The following is a 22191-nucleotide window of genomic DNA, read 5'->3' on the forward strand; positions in this document are numbered from 1 at the left end:
TACACTAACAACTATGCTAAATAACTACCTAGGCTACACAAAATAATCTAAATAACTATATAAATGCTATGCTAACTAGATGCTAATATATATCCTGATCGGTTTAAATACTCGCAATTCCAACTTCTTACTAGCTACAGTGGTTTTGACGGAACAATATATTTTTATACCAGGGGCTGAGCCTATGCCAAGGGTGTGGTGAGCTCGTACCAAGGGCATGGTGAGCTGGTGCCTGCTTACCCAATGCGGCACCACAACTTCCAATAGGAAAATTCAACTGCAGTAGCCACCTTTCAACCTGAAGAGGGCAGCACTCAGACGTTTTTACACCATATATTGTAGAATTAAAACACTTTATATGGGCCAAATGTTTTTTTACTCGAATCAATGAACAGCATTAATAAAGCCCCAATCTTACAGATTATTAACAAAAAAAAGTTGTTTTAGGGTTTAGTAACCCTTTAAATAGTAGGCTACATTGCAAATATACTAACAAAAAACTTTAAATATATTAAAAGTATATTAGCGTCATGCTTTTACCTATTTTCAAAATAGAACTTTTAACACAAAATAATTGTAGTATATTTTGTAAAAATAAATATTTTAGAAAAATATGATTGAAGTGAAAATTCGGATTATTTTTAAAAAGTGTATTCATTTGCACTTTACTTAAAAATATATTTTAGGTATATTTTTAACTGTGTGGTGAAAATTAACATTGTAACAATGCATTAAGAGTAGCCTATACTTTCAAAATACATTATAGTATACAATAGTATATTGTACAAAGTATAGCTTAGTAATATTTGTTTATTAATGTACATGTGTTATTGAAGACAGTGTGCAATTTAGTCTTTGGAATAAGCCAAATGTATTACTGAGCATTTACTTTTTACTCAAATATAATACTATAATTGTGTATTATATTTGAGTAAAAGGTAAATTCTCAGTAATACCTTTGTAATGTACTTGAATAATGAATTTGTAATGTACTTGTAACACAAATAAAGTACACTTTAATATCATATCACTAATCAAGCATGTACTTGTCTTAGTCCCTGCAGGCATATACTTTAATTATACTACTTGAAGTTGTTCCAATTTAGCTGACAAAAGTACACTAAATATAGTTAAAGTAATGCTTTACTACAAATTAATTACAACTACTTAGTACAAAATGAGTTGTTTCAAAATAGCACACTTCAAGTTAACTAATCATTAACACACTTGAAGTATACTGTATTAGACTGGCTGCAAGTAGCATTTTATTTTTTCACCAGGGCTTGTTTGTGCAAGAGATGGCTATTGCTCCACTCATGTAAGGGGCTCCAGACCAGCATTTACTTTTGCGCTGCTTGGTAACACACAAAACTTGATGCTTTGGATTCTATTGACTAGCCTATTGAGATCATTTTTGCTGGCAGAGAAAAATACACAAGGTGCTTCCCAATTTGTGCACTTTTCTATGCCATTTTTAGCAAAAAATAAATAAATAGTGTATGTTCACTGAAAATTTTATTTTGACCTACATTTTATTCAGAGGACCAAACAAGCCAAATTATGTTTGGTGCATATGTTGTTTAGCCTAATTATATCGCCAAAACACAAGACGAAATTCTCATAGCTTGTAATGTAATAAAATGCACATAAAATTTAAAGCATAAATTATCAGTTATAATAGTAACATTACATAAAGTAACATTTCTACATACAAGAGTTAGTTAGCCTATGTGTTTATAAAGTTGGGCTTATCAAACCCCTTTTGTTTATTTGCACATTACATGGCAATTGAGTTTGTTCAAAAGGTAAAGTAGCCTTCTTTAAAAAATAAAACGTACAACATGCACTTAATAGAACAAAACCTGTTCCTCATCATTTGTGCAGTCACAATTCTATAGTGGTAAGTTGCTCAGGATGTTTAATTGTGTGTGACATTTTAGAATTATATTAAAATTCTTTTTAGAATTAAATTGTAGCCTACAATTTAAGTTCAGCAAAACAACTTGTTTATGTCTGAGATTAATTTTAGCATTGAATTCCGGCAAAACATAGGCTACATGGCATCATACACTGTGTGGTAAAGATATATTTTTAATTTATATACTGTCCCTTGGTTTCCTTTAAAGAACCAAAGACTGTCCTTTATTTTCCTTCCCTGAAGTTGGCAACCTCTTGCTCTTGTGATATTATAACGGTTATTCCAGCCATATAGATTCTAGCCTATATTTTGCCGTCACGATGAGGCGGGACAGGGCTGAATGGGAAGTGCGTGACGATGGCGTTAGGCGGAAGTGAGGCTTCCAGAAAGTGCGAGGGTGGTTGCGCAGGGAAGTGGGGAGGCGGTTGGTTGGATGCTATTCGGTTTACATAACCCAAACATTTACTGTGATTTCTTTAATAGACCACGCGCTATATACCCACATAATTAAACCATTAAACATTATTATTGTGTGGACTAAGTCCGTTAAGGTTGCATTGCTGGAAAAAGCAGAGTCGAGGTGCGCGGCTGCAGAAACATTCATCTGCATCTTCTTCCCCGGACAGTCAGTTGCGGTGCTGCTGTAGGTGATTGAGGAAGCCCTGCCCTGCTGCACACACCCGCAGCTCACTCACTGCAGACGGGATTTGCAAACACTGTAGCCAGGTTAGTCAAGAAGAGGCGTGCAGACGGACGTGTGTGTATGCGTGATGCCACCGGGAATGTTTTCCTTTTGTCCCGGCTGTTGATTCATTCTTCTTCGTTATACCATCAGCTAAACATTCCTGGGATCATCATCCCTGACCCTGTCAGTAGCAGTCATTAAAGCACATCTATGAAGCGTTAGTCTTTACTGCACAACCTCTGCTGTGTGTTGGCTTCATCCGGAGTCCATCATCATCATCATCATCATCATCCTCATCACCCTTAGGACTAAAAAGCAAAACACGCGCTCTTTGTGCGGCGGTTTGAAATGTGTGCTTGGCACGCGTGACCCCTTCAATGCTCTATATTTTGCTCGGAGTGAATATTATTGATAGTTGTATCTTACCGCTACGAAATTAGGACTCAGTCTGAACTAGTCAACAATTGCATTCATTTCCATTACGTCAGCACGGCCGCTCATTAGTATTGTTGTTTTGTAGCACTTGTGTTTGTGTCGTAGAGAATGAGCGCTGAGGAGAATCCCGCTGCTGAACCTGCACCTGTGATCGACGTGCAGGGAGACGGACGCTGGATGTCACAGGTGTGCTCCATTGTGAAAGCCTTCTGTAGTCATCGTGCATAGGCTACTTGTAACATCTCAGAGCTGTGCACAATCTTTTCCTCTTTCATAACACCTCAGTCTGATTAAGGATTGGCGTAACATGCTCGGATTTATTTTGTTCTATATTGTTGCAGCACAACCGGTTTGTGCAGGAGTGCAAGGATGCGGAGCCTGATGTTCTGTTTGTGGGGGACTCAATGGTGCAGCTTATGCAACAGCACGAGGTGATTGTTATCTCGTTAATAAGTCAATGTCAATCCATAAAAAAAGGTGAACTACTCGGTTGCAATTCCATTTGCTCAGTAAGAGGATACTTCTATCCAAATATAAATCAGAATAGCAGAAGCAATGAATCCAAGATAGACCAAAATAACTACTGCTCACATACTATAATCTTCCTAAAAATACAGCCTAGTACAGTGCTAGAGAGCAGAAGTGTTTGTGCAAAATGTTCAAATGCACTAGACATGTAATGGTATTAAGTGGTTTGAAAGCTGAAATATTATACTTTTTATATTTGAAATTATGAATTTATTTTAAAATATTTCATATAAAACTAGTGTATTTTTATAAATATTTGAAAGCACTATATGAAATTGAACGTGTATTTATAGCCAGTCATAGAAATTCAAATATGAAATTCAAAATATAAAATTAAGATATTAACAACTAAACTTTCCTATGATAATTCAACGCATTCTCATCCCAAGGCGTCATATACTGACGCTTTTGCCAAAGCGTCTACATCCGACGCACATGGCACCCTTTAGCCTCAATATAACAAGCTTCGGTTATGGGTAGGTTTAGGTCTGAGGTAGTGTTAGGGTTAGACCACTAAGAGGCGCCATATATCTGCGTCTCATATTGACGCTAAAGGGTGCCATGTGCGTTGGATATAGACGCTTTGGCAAAAGCGTCAGTATATGACGCCTTGGGATGAGAACGGGCTGGATAATTATGATTTTTAATCGGAACCATTCTGGAATACTTCATTTCGTTTGGTCTTTCATGGCATTCAGTGGTCAGATATTTTTGGATAATGACCGTTGTATAGGCCTAATTGAACTGCCATGTGATATTGGCACCCTGGGTAAAAATGAGCAAAACTGACTGTGAAAACTTGTTTTACCCATTTCTCCTTAGTCTTTCATTCAAATTCACAAAAATTAAAAAATCCTTTAATTGAAGTTAACTGACACGAAATATAAATGTGTAATAAATTAAATAAATATGGGTTTCTCCAAAATATGTGTGCCAAAAATATTGGCACCCCTACAAATTCTAATGAGTAACAATCTAACTGAAGTATATTCCCATTCATATGGTAGGTTTTTAAATTAACCTTAGGGACCAGGAACACTACTCATCATGACTTCCTGTTTCACTGGATTCTAAATATGTCGTGAGTGACACACAGGCCAAATTCCTATAGTCATCCATCACTATGGAAAAGACCCGAGAATACAGTAATAACGTGACAGAAGGTTGTTGAGCTGCACAAATCATGAGATGCTTTAAAATAATAGTTTAATTGTTGGAAAACTCATTGACATTATCCGGGCAATAATTAAAGGAGCTGTATGTAAAAAAAGTATTTCAATTAATCATAAAATGGCCCTGTTGTGTCTCTAGACATTAAGAAATCATGTTCATTTCAAATACTTATATCACTGACAACAGTAGTACGGCCACGATATTGTCATTTAAAAAGTGAAGTTGCAGCCCTCAACTGATGTTGATGTTGTCATCTTGTGTTTTGGCCTGAAGCCCCGCCCTCCACCTATCTACCAATCACGAAGTCAGTAGTGTTTCGGCATCCGGGTTGCCAGCTCTGCTCTAGTTGAAAGCTCCTTGTAGCAGCCTATGTTCCTGCTGGATCCTGCAGCCTATCTGGCAACCTCGAGTCAGGGGGGAGGGGGAGGGGATACACAGCTCTACAGTAATTTGAAAGTGATTGCAGTACCAATTTAGGCCACAATCTTACATACAGCTCCTTTAAGACGTTTAATCAACTGGAGATTGTAACCATCTTGGCGTGTGTCTGTATTCGCCCCACACACACTGAGGAGGGTGGTTTGAGTTGCCAAAAAAACTGTAAAGATCAAAGTTGTAGAACTGCTGATGCTAGTCGGGTCTTGGGGTCAGAAAGTCTCCAAAACTAGGATCAAACCTCACCTATATAACCACAGCTTGTTTGTAAGGGTTGCAATAAAAAAGCCGTTGGTGACATCAAACAGCAATCTCCTTCACCTGCAGTTTGCTAGGTGTTACTGGAACTTTCAGTGGGACTGGGTTTTATAGTCAGATTAGGCCAAAATAAAGCCAGAGGTGGGTTGGGCATAGACAGAGACATAGACATGTAGAAATGTACCTCATCTTTAATGCTGTGGGGCTAATTTTATTCCAAAGACCCTGGACCACTTGTTAGGATACACAGTTTCATAAACTCCAAGTACCAGCAGATATTAAATCAACACCTGGTTGGATCTTCCAGCGTGAGTGAACTAAAGAGTGATCCACATGTCAAAATAAACAACAGAATAGTTCATTGACCACAGAATAAAGGTTTTGCAGTCCCCTGACCCAAACTCAATAAAAACATGTGGGATGAGCTGAAGAAAAGAGTCCACAAGCATGGACCTCTGAATCTGAATGATCTGGAGAGATTCTGTATGGAGGAAAGATCTCAGATCTTTTGCCATATGTTCATCAACCTTATTACGCATTGTAGGAGAAGATCCAGAGCTGTTATCTGGGCAAAGGGAGGCTGCACAAAGTAGTAAATGAAGGGATGCCAGTGGGGGGGGGGTCATTGTTTTATGATAAGATTTTCTTTAACTATTTGAATGAAAGAAATAGCAAAAACTAATTTTCAGTCAGTTTTGCTCATTTATCAAAGGTACCAATATTTTTGGAGCCCACTGTATCCTACAGAGTAACAACAGTAGTCTCTAAGCTGCTAGTAAAATAATTGAAACACGCATGGCATGTTTGTTTATTTATTGGTAAATATCCATATGTCTAATAGTATAGTATTGCAATAATGACACTTAAAGGCAATTTTAAAATGAAAAATGTATGACTCTTTTGTTTATACACTATTGTACACCTGATATGTTTTGTGTCTGTTGTTAATAATCAACATTTATAGTTGTTTTTTTTAATAGATGTACATATTTTGGTTTACATTTGATTTGCAATTTTTTATTGGTTCTGGTCTCAGGTGTGGAGGGAACTCTTCTCACCTCTCCATGCTCTGAGCTTTGGGATTGGTGGAGACACAACCTGTAATGTGCTGTGGAGACTACAGAATGGAGAACTGGAGAACATCAGACCCAAGGTGAGGTGGTTTGTTGTAAATAGTTTTAACATTTACCATAAAGCGAAATGTGTTCACCATTTGTAACTGTGTCCTGGTTTGTTTTTCCACAGGTGGTGGTTTTATGGGTAGGAACTAATAATCATGAGCACACTGCGGATCAGGTTGCAGGAGGAATACTGGCCATTGCACAGTTACTTCTGTCTCTCCTCCCCAAGTCCAAAATTATTGTTTTGGTGAGTTACCGAAATCACTGTCTACATATTCTTGATGTGAGATTTGTGGTGTTGTAATTAATGTGTATACAGAGATCAACTCTCAGCAGTTCAGTTTCAGTTCGTTTTTTTGTCAAAGCTGATTAGTCGTAATTCCTGTCATTCAGGGCCTGTTGCCAAGGGGAGAGTTTCCTAACCCCCTGAGAGAGAAAAATGCATCGGTGAACAATTTACTCCGCGCATCTCTTCCTCGACTCGGCCATGTTCAGTTACTTGATGTGGGAGGTAGTTTTGTCCACTCAGATGGGACTATTTCCTCTCGAGACATGTTCGACTTCCTGCATCTGACCGCTGGTGCGTACAGGACCATGTCGACGACCCTCCATGAGCTGGTGCTTCAACTGTTGGACGAAACGTCTCGAGAGAGGCGAGCCTCACTGGTTTAAGAAGGGCACCACGTTGGTCATTTACTGGAGAGGCAGGGTTAAGAAATGTTGGATATTCAAGATGTACTTAAAATACTTAATTTAGAAAAACAAAGAAAAATGCTAAAAGATCAGCAAACAAGGGGATGTTATACAGTGACCAATTTTTATAGGAAAAGTATAAACTGTGCATATGTTTCTAAGATGCAGAATAGACAACAGTAGGAGAATGAAGAATAGATGTGTGATAAGAAATAGTTTTTCTTAGGACATATTGCTTTGCAGGTGGGACCGGAACCTTTTCAAAATCTCATTGTCACTGTCTCAACAACCTTTAATAGTAGCACTTACTCTGCCAGCTTCTCCGTGCCTTCATACATGCACGCGGTCACACTTACAACAGTGTTATGATGACAGCTACATGATTCAGTTCACACAAGAGAAATCATGCCTTTGAAATATCAGCTTTTGTCTTATTCCCATTTTGCATTTTTACATTTTTTTTTTGGCACAGAAGCATCTTTCGCCTTTCTTATTCCCAATAACAAAAATATTATATATTAGAGTAAGACTGGAGTGATCAAACCATATCATTCCTTGTGTGTGGGTTTGTGAGTCTGAGTGTGAGAAAGCTCCTAATGCACAACCACAATGTTTTCAGTGTTTTTGTGTGTGTCCAAGCGATCTGTAAAATATTATGTGAAGAGCTGCGTATGAGTGAGTATAGGAGAGCCAGTGGGCAAGAAGTGATAAATATATGCGTCTGTGTATGTATGTATGTATATATAATCTGTTTAATGTACTCTGTGCAAGTGCTTATGTGGCTGGTGAATGTGAATGTTTTTGTGTTCGAGTGTAAGAGATCAACCATCTATAACTATTTGTTAGGTCCGCAAAGCGTGCACTATTACTGCGGCACAACTGCCACATGCTTCAGATCCAAGAATTCCAATAAATTAGCAGGGATCTAAACTTATGTGTGTACACTTTCTTTCACATGGTGTCAATGTGTCATGCTTATTTCAGTTTCTTCTTACAGCATTTGTACACGATGCTACTATTATTCTTTCAAACTAATCCTGTGAATCTGCATTTTCACCCAATCTCTAATTCAGATTCACAGCAAAAACTACTAAGAGTTTCTGAATCCAAATTCATAACTTAATACTGTAATAATTTAGATAACCTCTAATACTGTTTTAATTCAGATAACCTAATACTGTTCATAATCTTTTACTATAATCCAAAAAAAGGATCAATTAAATTATAGCAAATATAAATGTAAAGTCTGCAAAATGAGAAAAAAATGGGTTATTGAGAAGTAACTCTGGAAATCAGTTCACAAGGTAGGCTACTACAGGGCAATGACATGCTCTGCTTGAAATATGTCAATTTTGGCTTCTGATGTGACGGATTCAAACAGGTTGCATGAACTGACAAACACAGTGATAAGTTACTGCTGATAAAGCTCAAATGGAGCTCTGTTCTGATGATACAGACTTAAGCCACTTAGATAACCTCATCCTCTGTATATTAGCATATAGTGCTCAGAACCTACTGTTTGACCCTCTCTGTTTGCCCATTAGAGATGAGGTGGTAAAGTCGGCAACGCTTCCTTTAACAGTACTGTTACCCATGTACATACTATGCACTTATTATAGTAATTACAATTACTGGGTAATAACTCGGTACTAACCCCGAACCTACCCCTAAACCTACCCCTAACCCATGTACTTACCTTATATTAGCCAATAGCCAGTACTTTCTAGGTAAGTACACTGTAAGTACACATAAGTACTGTACTGTAAAAGGAAGCGTTACCATAAAGTCTATGCGAAGTACAAAAAAAAATGTTAACTCATAAATCATAAAGAGAGTGCATCAAAGATAAGATAAAACCTTTTAAAATAAGGTTTTAAATTAGGCCTTGTGCAGTGTAGCAGGAAGTAGTCGAGATTTTAGAACAAATATAACCTTAATTTTAGTGGACAATGTTTTCCACATCATGTTCACATTTTTGTAAAGAAATCAGCATTATGGTTCATTTATGAATACTAAACTGAAATGTCTATAGTTTTCAGTCAAAATGCCACTTAGCATAAGCTAATCAAGGTAATTTTACTCGAGAATGTGAGGAGTTGAGTAAATCAAGGGACAAAGATAACTGATTGATCAATGACCCCTGACTGGTGATGGACCTTTTCCACGACAGCAGTTGATAACATTTTATTTGGAGCCGAAGGAGGTGGAGATCAAGGTTTGCTACACGTTGCCAAATCTGTTATGACACTGAGATGTAATCACATGGATTTGTTGTGTTCAATAACAAACTGCTTAATCACAAACTAATAAATGCCTGATTGTTCTGCAACTAAGCTTAAAAAAAATAATTTAAAAATATTGCTATATCTGTTTTTAATGGCTGAATTACAACAATTTAATTGGCATTAATGAATTTAGAGTTTCCTGCTCTTTCCTGTTAGGGAAAAGTCAATTTAATATTTGTCCTCAGAATCATTGTTTGATGCAATTAAACATCTACATTTTGATTCACAGTGGTTATCAAAGCAATATCTGACAAATTATTTTCAGAAGATTTAAAAAAAAAAGATTTTATCTGACAGATAATGGAATATTTTACATGTAATTTGTGTTTTGTGAGACTGACAGTGCATTGACTTGTCTACAGATATCTAAAATGTCTTTTATTGCACCTACCCTTTGAACCTCTGATGTGTAAGAGGACAGGGTTCCAACTCCACACGCACTGTTCCTGCCCTATATAAGACCTTTGCCTCTGCTGCCTGTCCTCGAACTTTCAGAGAAGCAAAACTCAGGTAAGGGTGCAAACCAGCAGGAGAGCAAAATTGGATCAAGACCATTCAGAATGCAGAGGCCAGGAGTAAAGAGAGAAACAATGAGAACATAGATATTAGCATAGACACAGTTGAGCACAATATTTTTGTAATATAGACATTGCTAAAAAGTACTTTGATGGTATAATAAGAGTATTCTCTTTCAGGGCTCAACCATGAAATTCGTGGCTCTTGCACTGACTCTCCTCTTGGCTGTGGGTAAGTAACACGCCTGACTTCACATTTCACTTAAATGTCATCTAATTTTTCTTTAGTATTTTACATTTACTTTAAGTTCAACCACTTAAAAACTCATGAAGTCGATGATTTTGTTAATGCTTTGGTTTTTAGGTTGACAATTTGACCATGTACAGTATATGTTTCTTCGCAAAGTTTAATGAGCTTGAGTCTTCACTTTGGTTTATGAAGCTTTTCCTGTGTGTCTCCTTAGGTTCCCAGGCCCGTTTCCTGCAGGCTGATGCTCCCTCCCAGCTGGAGCACTTCAAGTCAGCAGCCTTGATGTACCTGACCCAGGTCAAGGAGCAGACTCAGAAGGCTCTCGACAACTTGGATGGAACCGACTATGAGCAATACAAGTAAAAGACACATCTGATCATGATGACCTCTTACTCACTCTTTTGTGTCTTAATCTTCTGTTCATGTTTTTTTTTACTTTTCCCAAATGCTTTTTTGCCCCTTTGCAGTTTAATCATTCTTGAAATATCTTTTCTTACTTCTGTATCTCATCATTTCAAATCAAATCAGTTATTTATATAGTGCTTTATACAATACAGAATGTTTTCCAAGTAGCTTCACACTCAGGAAAACGAGAGTAATTGTTGTAAAATTATTTCATGATGAAGCAAATTTCATTTCAGCTGTAGTCATTTCAATTCAGTTGAATAACTGAAGCTCATGCTGAAAAGCTCATCCATTATGAAACAAGTTAATTTCATGTGAGAACCCGAGGAATCAAATCTCCATTAGGTGACAGTTGAGATAAACCAGGTTCAGTCAGGAGGCCAGTTCTCCTCTGGTCTTAGTGAATGAGCAGTGTGTTTTGATTCCAGGCTTTCACCTCCAGCTTAAACTGAAGCGATTTGTGTTTGCATTTTCTAAATGTATGTTCTGTTGTCTTCAGATTGCAACTTTCAGAGAGCCTGACTAAGCTTCAGGAATATGCCCAGACTCTGACCCCCTACGCTGAGTCCTTCTCCAACCAATTCCTGGAGAACACCAAGCAGCTGCACGAGCGCGTCATGACCGACATTGAAGACATCAAATCCAAGCTGGAGCCCCACCGAGCCGAGCTGTACCAGGTGGTGCAGAAGCACTTTGACGAGTACCGTGACAAGCTGGAGCCCCTCTACCAGGAATATGCCACCCTGAACCGTGAAAATGCTGAGCAGATGCGTGCCAAGCTGCAGCCCCTGTTAGATGACATGAGGCAGATGTTTGAGACCAACTTTGAGGATACCAAGTCCAAGCTTGTGCCGATGGTCGAGGTCGTACGCACTAAGCTGACGGAGAGTCTGGAGGATCTGAGGACCATGGCCGCCCCCTATGCTGAGGAATACAAAGAACAGCTGGTGAAGGCTGTCGAGGAGGCCAGGGAGAAGATCACCCCACACACCCAGGACCTCCAGGCCCGCATGGAGCCCTACATGGAGAATGTGAAGGCCAGGTTTGCACAGGTGTATGACACCATCTCCAAGGCCATCCAGGCATAAAAATGCTCAAGGACTTTGCACACTCGGATCCTCAGACAACAGCAAAGAACAGATTTTCTTGTGTTTGGTGATGTAAGGACTGTAGATGCAAGAGTTTTGAGATGAATGTTTATTATGTTCAAGTTAAATAATCTTTGACGTAACAATGCAAACAAATAAAATGCACAAAAATTTTTTTTTTTCGAGTCAAGTGTTTTCTTCCCTTCTGAAACAACATGGTATATGATCACAATACAGTTTTCATTGTGAACAATATCATAATTCATCTTAATAAATCTTTGAAAAAAAAAAAAAGGAGTGACTACCAGTGATTACACTGCAAAAAAGACATTAATCAATTTATTTTTCCTCTTTAATGTATAAAACTCTCCATATAAAGGCCTCTGTTGATAATTAATTTAATAAAATACAGAAATATATAACAGCAACATTTTCCAGTTAAGCGGTTTTAAATCACTTGGAAAAGTTGTTGAAGTGAAAAAAACATTTTATTCTGTTTAGGAGTTTGTGTCCATGTTACATGACCTTTAGAAAAGCTTACATAATGAGGATTATACTTGAGGTTAAGTTTGAAAATCTTTGGAATAACACTGAATACTGAAAAAATTCATATAGTAAGGATTTCCATTGATCAGCAAAGTAACAAATTAGTGTAATAACATACTGTCCTTTATAATAATAGTCAACTCTGACAGGGAATGGACCAATTTATTTTCTAACATTAACCAGATAGTTATAATGGAATTATAAAAACTTAATTCACACGTGACTATAACTATTAATATAATCATTCCACTTAATTCTTTGCAGGTCTTGGCTCAACTATATGTGTGATTGGGTTCTCAGTTCTCATTTGGATGGGCAGAAAGGACAGGAGTTATTCTTGCTGGTCTTGAGCCAAACACTGACACACTAAATAAAAGGAGAAACAACAACATTTATTAGAACACATAGACGAAGTAAAAAATGTGCCTAAATGTGTATTTTGTGAAAGTTACACACTCACTTCTTTGTGCATTGTATGGGAGCAGTTTATGTTGTACTGACTTCCAGTATCCACAAGATTCTGACACATCAAACAAAACTTTCGCATAGAGGACTGACAGAGAGACAGAGAAAAAGGGTTTGTTTACATGGTTCTAAAAACAAATGACAAAAATAATGAAACCTGTTTCAATATATTCAAATAATCTGAAAACTAAATGTTTCCTGGTTGGTTTATGAATATATTTTAGCAAAATAATATACAGTAAATTGTACTGTAAAATATAGTAGGGCTTTGAAATGAGATTATAAAACAGTAATAATATTTATTGTTAATAATAACAATTTATGTTCAAAAGTTGGTTCACCCAAAAATTACATTTCTGTCAACAATTACTCACCCACGTAGTTCAGAAAGCTCTCGTCATCAAAAATATCTTCATATGTGTTCCAAAGATGAACAAAGTTCTTACGGGTTTGGAACGACATGAGGGTGAGTGATTAAAGGAGAACTCCGGCGCAAAATGAACCTTTGGTCTAATTACACATTGTTACCTAGTCAACCGTTATCTTAGATTTGTTTTCATGATTATCGAATGTAAATAGTTTTATCTCTAAAAACAGTTTAGCCTATAAAGCTAGTATAACGCTAGTATATTGGGCATAGATCAATGACAAATAAAAATCGCTTGTTAATACCACTAACAAGGCTCAAAATAGCCCCACACTAGCACGGTAGCATAATGAGGGTCCCTACCTTCAAACCGAAGCATTGAGAACTTTGTCAGTGTCCAGACAGTTTAATAAGAAGATATTTTAAACATACAGTCAACTTCGCGTATACAGACAGGAGCCATCTTTGAAAAACAGTCTCTACCAGTTGATCTACGAACGCCGATCCAAGTGCGCTGGTGAGATGTGAACGAGCTATAAGTTGTGATAAGGTGAGCGCGAACAGCAGGCTTGGATCGGCGTTCGTAGATCGACTGGTAGAGACTGTTTTTCAAAGATGGCTTCTGCCTGTATACGCGAAGTTGACTGTATGTTTAAAATATCTTCTTATTAAACTGTCTGGACACTGACAAAGTTCTCAATGCTTCGGTTTGAAGGTAGGGACCCTCATTATGCTACCGTGTTAGTGTGGGGCTATTTTGAGCCTTGTTAGTGGTATTAACAAGCGATTTTTATTTGTCATTTCTCTATGCCCAATATACTAGCGTTATACAAGCTTTATAGGCTAAACTGTTTTTAGAGATAAAACTATTTACATTCGATAATCATGAAAACAAATCTCAGATAACGGTTGACTAGGTAACAATGTGTAATTAGACCAAAGGTTCATTTTGCGCCGGAGTTCTCCTTTAATGACAAAAAATTGGTTTTTGGGTGACCTAACCCTTTAATATTTTTATTTGAAATGCAAAAACATCCACATATAACAGGGAAATTTGTCTCACTTTTTTATTTATTTAATTTTTATGACTCTGCTTTCTTATTTTAGCTGATAGCATCCTGAAGTAGGCATATTATTATTATTTTTTTTTGTATCATTCCTCCTTACTACTCACAACTTCAGCAAAATATGGCACAGCTTACCCGACTCTCTCCTGATTAGTCCTGATTATTTTGTTAAATGTGTTTAAAGAAAAGGGGTTTAAAGTTGGATTCTACCTGTGGGGGTCTTGTGTGGAAAACCTGAGCAACTGGGGGACGGAAATGAGGCCGCATGGGATGTGGTGGCTGGGTTATGGGACGCTGGATCGGACCAACTGAAGCAGGAAAGGCTCTAGCTCCAGACGGAGGTGCTATAGGTCCTGGTGGCTAAAAGGACAGTGATAAAGTTAAAAATGAAATAAGCAATACACAGAAGGAAAGTAACAAAAACATAACGAGGAAGAGTGAGAGGAGTGTACTGTCGCACCGGTCTTTGGTTCTGCGCAAGTCTCAGCGCAACCTGCTGAGTTAAATCATCCATCGACATGCCAGCCATAGTACCACGCTCACTCTTGATTTGCTGTAGAACACGTGTTAACTGATCTCTAATACAGACAGAAACAGAGAGGTCACTTTCAGAAAGTGATCCTTACTCTGACAATTTCAGAATCAACAAAAAGACAAAAACTCTACTAATTATATTGGCTGCTAAAAATGTAAACAAGCTTATATTACAGTGTATAATCTCAATACCTTGTGCATTGTGGGAAATGTGAGCCCAGTCTCTCCAGAAGCTTGTCCAGTTTGCCTGCCGGTGCAGGATTGGAGGGGAGGGGCTGGGGGGGGGAGTTACGTGTAGACATGGTTTGCATGAACGTTTGGGGAAGGCGCACTGCAGCTTGGGGATGAAAACTGCCTCCATGATTATTTGGTAATAAAGCAAAGGTGCCTGCTGAAGCAACTGAGGGTGCCAGGGAGACACCTGGACCGCCTACGTGTGTCTGTGGAAGGATATGTGGGTCTGGCGTGACAGGAGCATGGGATGACATTTGAGGCCGGCAGATGGTGTGCATGGGTATTTGAGGGGCTGCATGAGTTGTCATAGGGACATACATGTTTGGGACGTGAGGAGATTGTGGACCTATAGTGACGGGTACATATGGTGTGTTTTGAGGAGAAGGGGCTGAAAGTGGCGGTGTGGCTCTTTGTGGTGGTGTGACCGAGGGGTGGAATTGGGGATGAACTATGGGGGGAGAATTTGTGGTAGTTGGTGGACCACTATTGAAAATGGGATGAGAAGCAGGATTCTGAAGTGGACTGATTATCATCTCCAACTTCGGAAAGCCAAAGATAAATGACAAACACAAAAATATACATTACTTACATTAGTTTAAACTTTGCAAAATAATTACAAAACAATTGAACTCTGTATTCTGTCCTGAGCAGCAACTCTAGGGAACATGCAGTTTATATAAGATGATGTGCCAGCATATAGAAATGCTTATTTTTAATAAATAAGTAAATTTTACAAATAAAAAGATAAAGTACTTTTAATTAGGACTTTTAATTTTAACTTAACTGATGCAAATGTGAATTGATAGTCTCAAATTAGATTCACAAAACATATTATAAATATAAATATGACTCTGGATGAGCGATATTCGAACAGTGCTAAAACAGCCACTCTACCAGATTATCAATTCTACAATAACACGGTATATGGCATAAAACAGTAGCACCGTTTAAAAGTTTGGATTTAGTATGATTATTTTTGTAAGAAATTAATACTTCAATTCAGCAAGGATGCATTAGTTTGATCAAAATGACAAGATTTGTAAGAATAATAGTTACAAAAGATTTCGATTTCAAATAAATGATGTTCGTTTGAGCTTTCTATTCATCAAAGAATCCTGGGGGGAAAATGCATTCAACAACTGTTTCAACATTGATGATAATCAGAAACGTTTCTTGAGCACCAAATCACTGAAGACTGAAAGTCTTACAAACCCCAAACTTTGAACGGTAGTGTACCTCCAGCCCTAGGCCGTATATGAATAAATTGACACTCACTGTAGGCACTGCTGGAAGTAATGGGAGCGGGACTGAGGGCAAACTGTCCAACTGTTCACCTCTCTGCAGGAGTTGATGGTTTTCATTAAACTTATTCTATGAAAGAAAAACCGAAAGACTGAGTGAGAGAAGCTGCAAACTCCCTTCACCTGTAACCCACTGGTACAGCCAGCTCCTCCCCTCACCTTTAGTCCTACCAGACTGCTGCGGACAATTGCTACATTGTGCTCCCACTTCTGCTGCTGGTGCAGGTGCTGCTGGGAAGGATTTAATCTGTCAAGAATAAGCACAAATCCTTAAGGAATCACATCAGCTTCATGCATGCGGACATACTGCATGTGCATACCGTCAACAAACATTAATTCACACACAGTACCTGAGAAAATTAAGATATTTTTCCGCATCTACGATCCAGTCCTCCACTTGAGAAAGCGCAAGCTCTTTCTGCATCTCAAGTGCAGCTATCTGCTCACACAGACACATGGACAAATACACAGTCAGACAATAACATACACGATTCATTACACTATCTGTGAGTTTTCTACAAGACACATGCTGTGAAGGTGCAGGAGTTACCTCATCCTGAAGAACAGTCTGACTGGCTTGCTCTGCCTGTCTGCAGAGCGTTTCCATTTCCACCCTCAAGTCAGCTATTTCCTGCTCCCAGGAGAGCCTGCCACAAACACAAGCACAAAAAAAAACCCGATAAAGACACAGATCCAGAGACATTTGGGTGTTTCTCCTTTCATGTTTGGAATCTTTTACTTCTCTTGACTCTGTTCCTCAATCAGCATCTTGAGTTTCTTTTCTGTGTCCTCCAGCTCCTGAGCCAATCTAAAACAAATAAATATCTTTTTAAATTCAATGAATAAAATCTATCCAATAGTATATACTACCATTTAAAAGTTTATGGTCAGTACAATTTTTTAACTTGTGACAGTAACAGCACATATAATGTTACAAAAGTAACATTATCTCTTTCAAATAAATGCTGTTCTTTTGAACTTTCTATTAATCAGAAAATACTGAATAAAATGTATCTGTTTTCACAAAAATATTAAGCAGCACAGCTGTTTTCAACATTGATTATAAGAAATGTTTCTTGTGCACAAAATCAGCAAAATAAGAGTGATTTTGGACAGATCATGTGACACTAAAAACTGGAGTAATGGCTGCTAAAAATTTATCTTCGCTATCGCAGGAATAAACTACATTTGAAAATATATTCAAATAAAAGAAATTTCACAATATTACTATTTTTGCTCAAATAAATGCAGGCTTGGTGAGCTTAAAAGTCTTCTTTCAAAAGCATAAAAAGGATGACAGACCTTTGAATGATATATGTTCTGCCCACAGTAGACAGCTGAATATCATGAATATTTCAATGTCAGTTTACCTTGTTTTCTCCTCTTCCATTCGATCTTTCTCTGCAGTAAGCTCTTGCCGTTTTACCATGAAGTTTTTCCGTGTGGTCTTGCTGCTGTTCAGCTCCAATTTAATTTGCAAAGACTCAATTTTTTCAATAAAACCCTGTACAAATGATTAAAAAAAACTATTTCTATACCAATGAAAAAATAGGCTCAAAAAAGTACAGTAATACCAGAGTTTTTGACAAGGACACTACACACAGTATTACCATTCCCTATTGAGTTCAAGGGAGATTTTAAGCACCTTTGCTATTCTTGCTATTCAAATGACCATGTGTAAATATCAGAACCTGTACAGACTGAATATATTGGTGTTTTTGGAAGTTCAAATGTGATGCTAAACCTGGTACTGATGATTTCTGTCATCTCTTGTCTTTTCCAGACTGTGGACACAGATGTTGTGCTCCTCCTGCTCTGCTGTATGTTGCTTCACAAGAGCCTCATACTGCTCATTCAAATCAATACTGCAGTCTTCTAAAGCACGCTAAAGAGAAAGAGATAAAGAAATATATACACTGGTGTCTAAAAGTCTGAGACCACCTTAAAAATATTACAGTTAAAATCCCAGTTAATCTAGATAATAAACAGAACAGTTTTAGGACTTTAAAAAATAATTTTGACATAAAATAAAAAAGACATTCCTTTAAAAACAAAATGTATTATAGTAATTTCCCCCTCTATTTCTAGGTCACATTTCTAGGTCACTAATTAAGCTAATTTAAAGCATTGTTTATTTCAACACCTTTGTACAAAAGGATACTCCTACTTCCATTGAAACAGGTTGGTCTTTGAAAAACTGTCAATTCATGCAATTGTATTAATGTTTGTTGTGTTAATATTATGTAATGAAACATATTTATTAAATAAAGTAAGATTAGAAAAATACAAAATAGAAAAACACTTTCACTTCTCAGACATTTGAACCCCACTGTACACAAACATCTGTCAGACATTTGAAAACTCCACGAACAGAAAAAAAAAGTGCAGGGTGAAGGCTGAATTGTTTCCCAATTCATATTTGCTAGAAAGCTAGTATGACAAATCTCTCGAAAGAACAATAACAAGGTTGTTCTGTCCAGCAATAAAAGGCTAATGTCACAAACACACACACATTTTAAATCATATTTCACAATATTTGAGAGCACAAACTAGTAAAACTTGTACACACACACCATGACCATGAAGAGTACCTGCAGTAGGTTGCTGGAAACTTACCATATCTGCTTCCCAGTCTTCATTTGTGTTTGTAGAGCTTTCCTCTGTCCAGTCCTCAGTCTATGGTGGAGATAACAATCAAACTTCATAGATGGTCACTTTTGTGAAATGTGTCATTAGGAGGTTCTTCATACCTGTACGGTTTGGCTCTGTGCTTCATTGGTGGGTGTAAAAGTGCTGTAATGTTGCTCTTCATACTGGTTGAATACTGTTGGTAAGCTGCTCTCAGTGGACCAGGGCCCAGCTGATGAGCTCCATAGTGAAGGATCCGGCGGAATCACTGCAGAAACGGGGTCCCTGCCAAGAGAACAGGGACAACCGTGGTGCTGAACCATTACAAATAGAAACACTTTTACAATCCACTTTAAGCTGTTTTGTACTTACTGCAGTAAGTCTTCATCTAAAGCCGAACTCCACTCGGTGTGTATTTCACTTTCCATTTACAGGCAAACTCAGCGACAAAAGACTCTGGATCTAAAAAAAAAAAAAACAATATTCACTTTAAAACGTTAGCGTAAGTATTTTGATTAACTTAATTTATACCTGACAACAGACTGATTTTAAATGACGATGGTTATATTTCCAGTAAAATGTGAGCGCCAAAAGCAGTTAGCGAAAAAGCACATAAATTAAACCGAAACTCACACTAAACATTAAAATAGCTGGTCTTGATGGTCAAATAAGTAATAGTATACGCAGAGTATATGTAATTAAATAAATTAAGAGAATAATGATCTTTATTTTTAAAAGGCAAAGACAACTGGCGCAACTTTCATGACATCATCTAAACCTGTTTTACTTCCGGTGTCACAATATATCCAGTTCCTGAAATATTTGGTTCCAAAATCAGTTCCTGTAATATTTTGGGTGGACTAGACGTATGGTATACTTGGAGACTATCCCCAAACAGGGTTATATGGAAAGATTTAAATGTTGCTTTGCAACAAAAATATGTGAAAAATAAAATGTGCATTTACTTGTGTGACTAATGATAACTCGTCATCCAGTAGCCTATAATATGAGAAAACAGGAAAATTATGATGGGGCAGTGGAGGCTGGAAACATGGCTATTATTATAACATAATCAAAAAATTAAGGAAGAGACAGAATATTTCCCACCAGGCTAGCTTATATACTTTTTATTAAGCCACAGATACATTTGTAGAGGTTTATTTCAAGCACTTTGCGATTTGAGAAGGGTAGGCTACACTATTTTCAGTTCCATATTAATTAATTAATTTTAATTCATTTGTTACAGTTATCTCAAGGACACGCATAGAGCAATATAATTTTTTTAAGTGCCACCAATGTTCTCACGAGTGCCACCCAGTGGAACCAAATATTTCAAGAACAGATTGTAACACTGGGACGTCACGTGATGTTGCAGCATTTTGGAGTTGTGACCTGTGATGTGACCATTTCCTTTTTTTCTCTCTCTCTCTTTTTTGCAAAAACCAATTGAGTTTATTTAGATTTTTTTTTTCCAGAAATACATCCTAATCCAAGCATTTTTATGCTGTCAAAATCAGTTGTCACCCGGGGTGGATCTAGAAAATCATTAAGCAAGAAAGCATTCAATCATCTATTCTTAATCTATCATCTACTACATCTATACTAATTAAAAACAAAATACAGCCACAAGCAGCAATCATCGGGGTCCAGGCACCACTGGCCCATGTAAATGATTAGCGATCTGATTGAAATACCTGATGTGGTTTTATTCAAATTGGAAAAGTCCATCTTGAATATTCACTGAAAGTTAAAGTTTGATGAAACGGGCAACAGCAACACATAGGAGTCAAAAAGGGCAAATCACTCCGTCTACTGTCTCCATCCAAGCGTTTTAGCCAGCTGAAAACGCCTAGCTGTAGCTGGCACTTGAGAGTGTTTTGGCAGCGTAGCGTTTTTTTTTCAGTTGAGGCGCTTTGCTTGATACGGAATATCCGCCGAAGTGTTAATAATATCTAATTTCACATAAAGTTTGTTCCTGTGTTGTTTCTAAATGTCAATACAATGTAAAGTATTTGCTCTGGCTCTTGTTATATGATTTTGATTGATTATTTAAATTGAGATGAATCGCATGTCAAATCACTGGACAATTGGATGATTGGATGACAATTCAAAAATGAATGTGAAGATATTATTTACAGATCAAAAAAAATTTTATCGGCATTTATCTTAAGGTCCTTTTCATTTTTGTCATATTTCTATAATATGCTTAGCCTAACCTTATTTTTATACTTGCAGTTTAAGTGTTTCTTTTATTAATCATACCACAAAAATTAAGTGTATTTATAGAAATTTTATAATATTATTTTGAAAAAGATAAATAAAAAAAATTATCTTCATTTAAATGGACAGCAATTTATTTAATTATGTCTGGCAACTTGGAAAATTTGTTTTATTGGAGTCTATAAAATTTTAATAAAAATAATGATCTATAAGCATTTCACAGATTTCTATAGGCTACACTAAATATATAAAAGGATACTGTCAGTCAGAGTCGATCAGCCCTATACGCACACTACGCAAGTTGCGTAGGGCCCCGCAAATTACTCAAGGCCCCGTCTCCCCCCTCGTGTCAAAGCGCGTCAATCAAAGTTTACAACATTGATGAGATAATTGAGTGGAACTATCCTTCTGGTCACGAAAAGAGAGAAAAAAACACCATGAGAGTGAATTGCGGGAACAGCAATCAGGTAGACGTGTGTTCTCTCCTGGTTGATGTCAGCAAAGAACTGGATAAGGATAAACTTGAAATGTATGAAGGTAATATGATGCCATAAAGAATCGCATGCGCAGTGTAAGATTTGTGAAAGTGTACATAAGATTGCAAGCGTAAATGAAATTTGCATGCGCAAGAGAAGATTTGTAAAGGTGTAAATCGCCTTTTAAGTGTAAGAAAAAATATTTGCAGCATTTTACTGTTATTCGTTAGTGTAATGCATGTATTGTGAAATCTGTATTCTTCTGACTTCCATTTTTCCGCACGTACACTTTTGCCACGTTTTTTTCACACAAATACAGCCAAAACTGCAAGCCTGCATGTGAACAGCAATTTGCAAGAAAATTCAAATATTTGGGACGAATCGAATACTGCCCCCAGGAACGAGATGGGTTGGCTGGGGGACAGCAAGCTTTTGTTGATCCTGAACCCCAGACTTTCCAAGTTGCTGAAGAGCAGAGATCTGTGAGCACATAGTTCCTCCTTCGATTGGGCTAAACCAATCATCAAGGTAATTCAGGATACTCCCATCCGTCTCAGGGGAGAG

At 37.4% G+C, this 22191-nt stretch overlaps 3 protein-coding genes across 6 annotated transcripts; 2 read left to right on the plus strand and 1 right to left on the minus strand.

The window, feature by feature from the left end:
- The first annotated feature begins 2288 nt into the window (after window positions 1-2288).
- pafah1b2 (platelet-activating factor acetylhydrolase 1b, catalytic subunit 2) lies at window positions 2289-7870 on the plus strand. Of its 2 annotated transcripts, XM_056232555.1 has the most exons (6): window positions 2289-2644; window positions 3146-3224; window positions 3380-3469; window positions 6469-6585; window positions 6678-6800; window positions 6947-7870. In XM_056232555.1, exons 2-6 carry the CDS (start codon window positions 3147-3149, stop codon window positions 7223-7225), a joined length of 687 nt encoding a protein of 228 aa, XP_056088530.1. In that variant the 5' UTR covers window positions 2289-2644; window position 3146; the 3' UTR covers window positions 7226-7870. The 2 variants fall into 2 exon arrangements, with proteins under 2 accessions (XP_056088530.1, XP_056088529.1); XM_056232554.1 differs by lacking the exon at window positions 2289-2644 and having other exon boundaries at window positions 3028-3224.
- A 2136-nt stretch (window positions 7871-10006) lies between these two features.
- On the plus strand, window positions 10007-11962 carry apoa1a (apolipoprotein A-Ia). The gene is made up of 4 exons (XM_056232551.1): window positions 10007-10041; window positions 10227-10278; window positions 10511-10655; window positions 11201-11962. Exons 2-4 carry the CDS (start codon window positions 10236-10238, stop codon window positions 11787-11789), a joined length of 777 nt encoding a protein of 258 aa, XP_056088526.1. The 5' UTR covers window positions 10007-10041; window positions 10227-10235; the 3' UTR covers window positions 11790-11962.
- A 208-nt stretch (window positions 11963-12170) lies between these two features.
- Window positions 12171-19725, minus strand: rnf214 (ring finger protein 214). Of its 3 annotated transcripts, none has more exons than XM_056232549.1 (16): window positions 19565-19725; window positions 19304-19393; window positions 19054-19216; window positions 18920-18979; window positions 18048-18188; window positions 17674-17807; window positions 17043-17111; window positions 16854-16950; window positions 16654-16742; window positions 16463-16550; window positions 16278-16373; window positions 14961-15541; window positions 14695-14812; window positions 14445-14594; window positions 12796-12888; window positions 12171-12701 (listed from the first exon to the last, which is right to left on the minus strand). In XM_056232549.1, exons 2-16 carry the CDS (start codon window positions 19357-19359, stop codon window positions 12639-12641), a joined length of 1998 nt encoding a protein of 665 aa, XP_056088524.1. In that variant the 5' UTR covers window positions 19360-19393; window positions 19565-19725; the 3' UTR covers window positions 12171-12638. The 3 variants fall into 3 exon arrangements, with proteins under 3 accessions (XP_056088524.1, XP_056088523.1, XP_056088525.1); XM_056232548.1 differs by having other exon boundaries at window positions 16278-16340; window positions 16427-16550; XM_056232550.1 differs by having other exon boundaries at window positions 16278-16340; window positions 16427-16550; window positions 19300-19393.
- Window positions 19726-22191: the final 2466 nt, after the last annotated feature.

Source organism: Rhinichthys klamathensis, unplaced genomic scaffold (assembly GCF_029890125.1).
Source record: "Rhinichthys klamathensis goyatoka isolate OS25496 unplaced genomic scaffold, OSU_Roscu_1.1 h1tg000348l_1, whole genome shotgun sequence".
NCBI classification, from domain to species: Eukaryota; Metazoa; Chordata; class Actinopteri; order Cypriniformes; family Leuciscidae; genus Rhinichthys; species Rhinichthys klamathensis.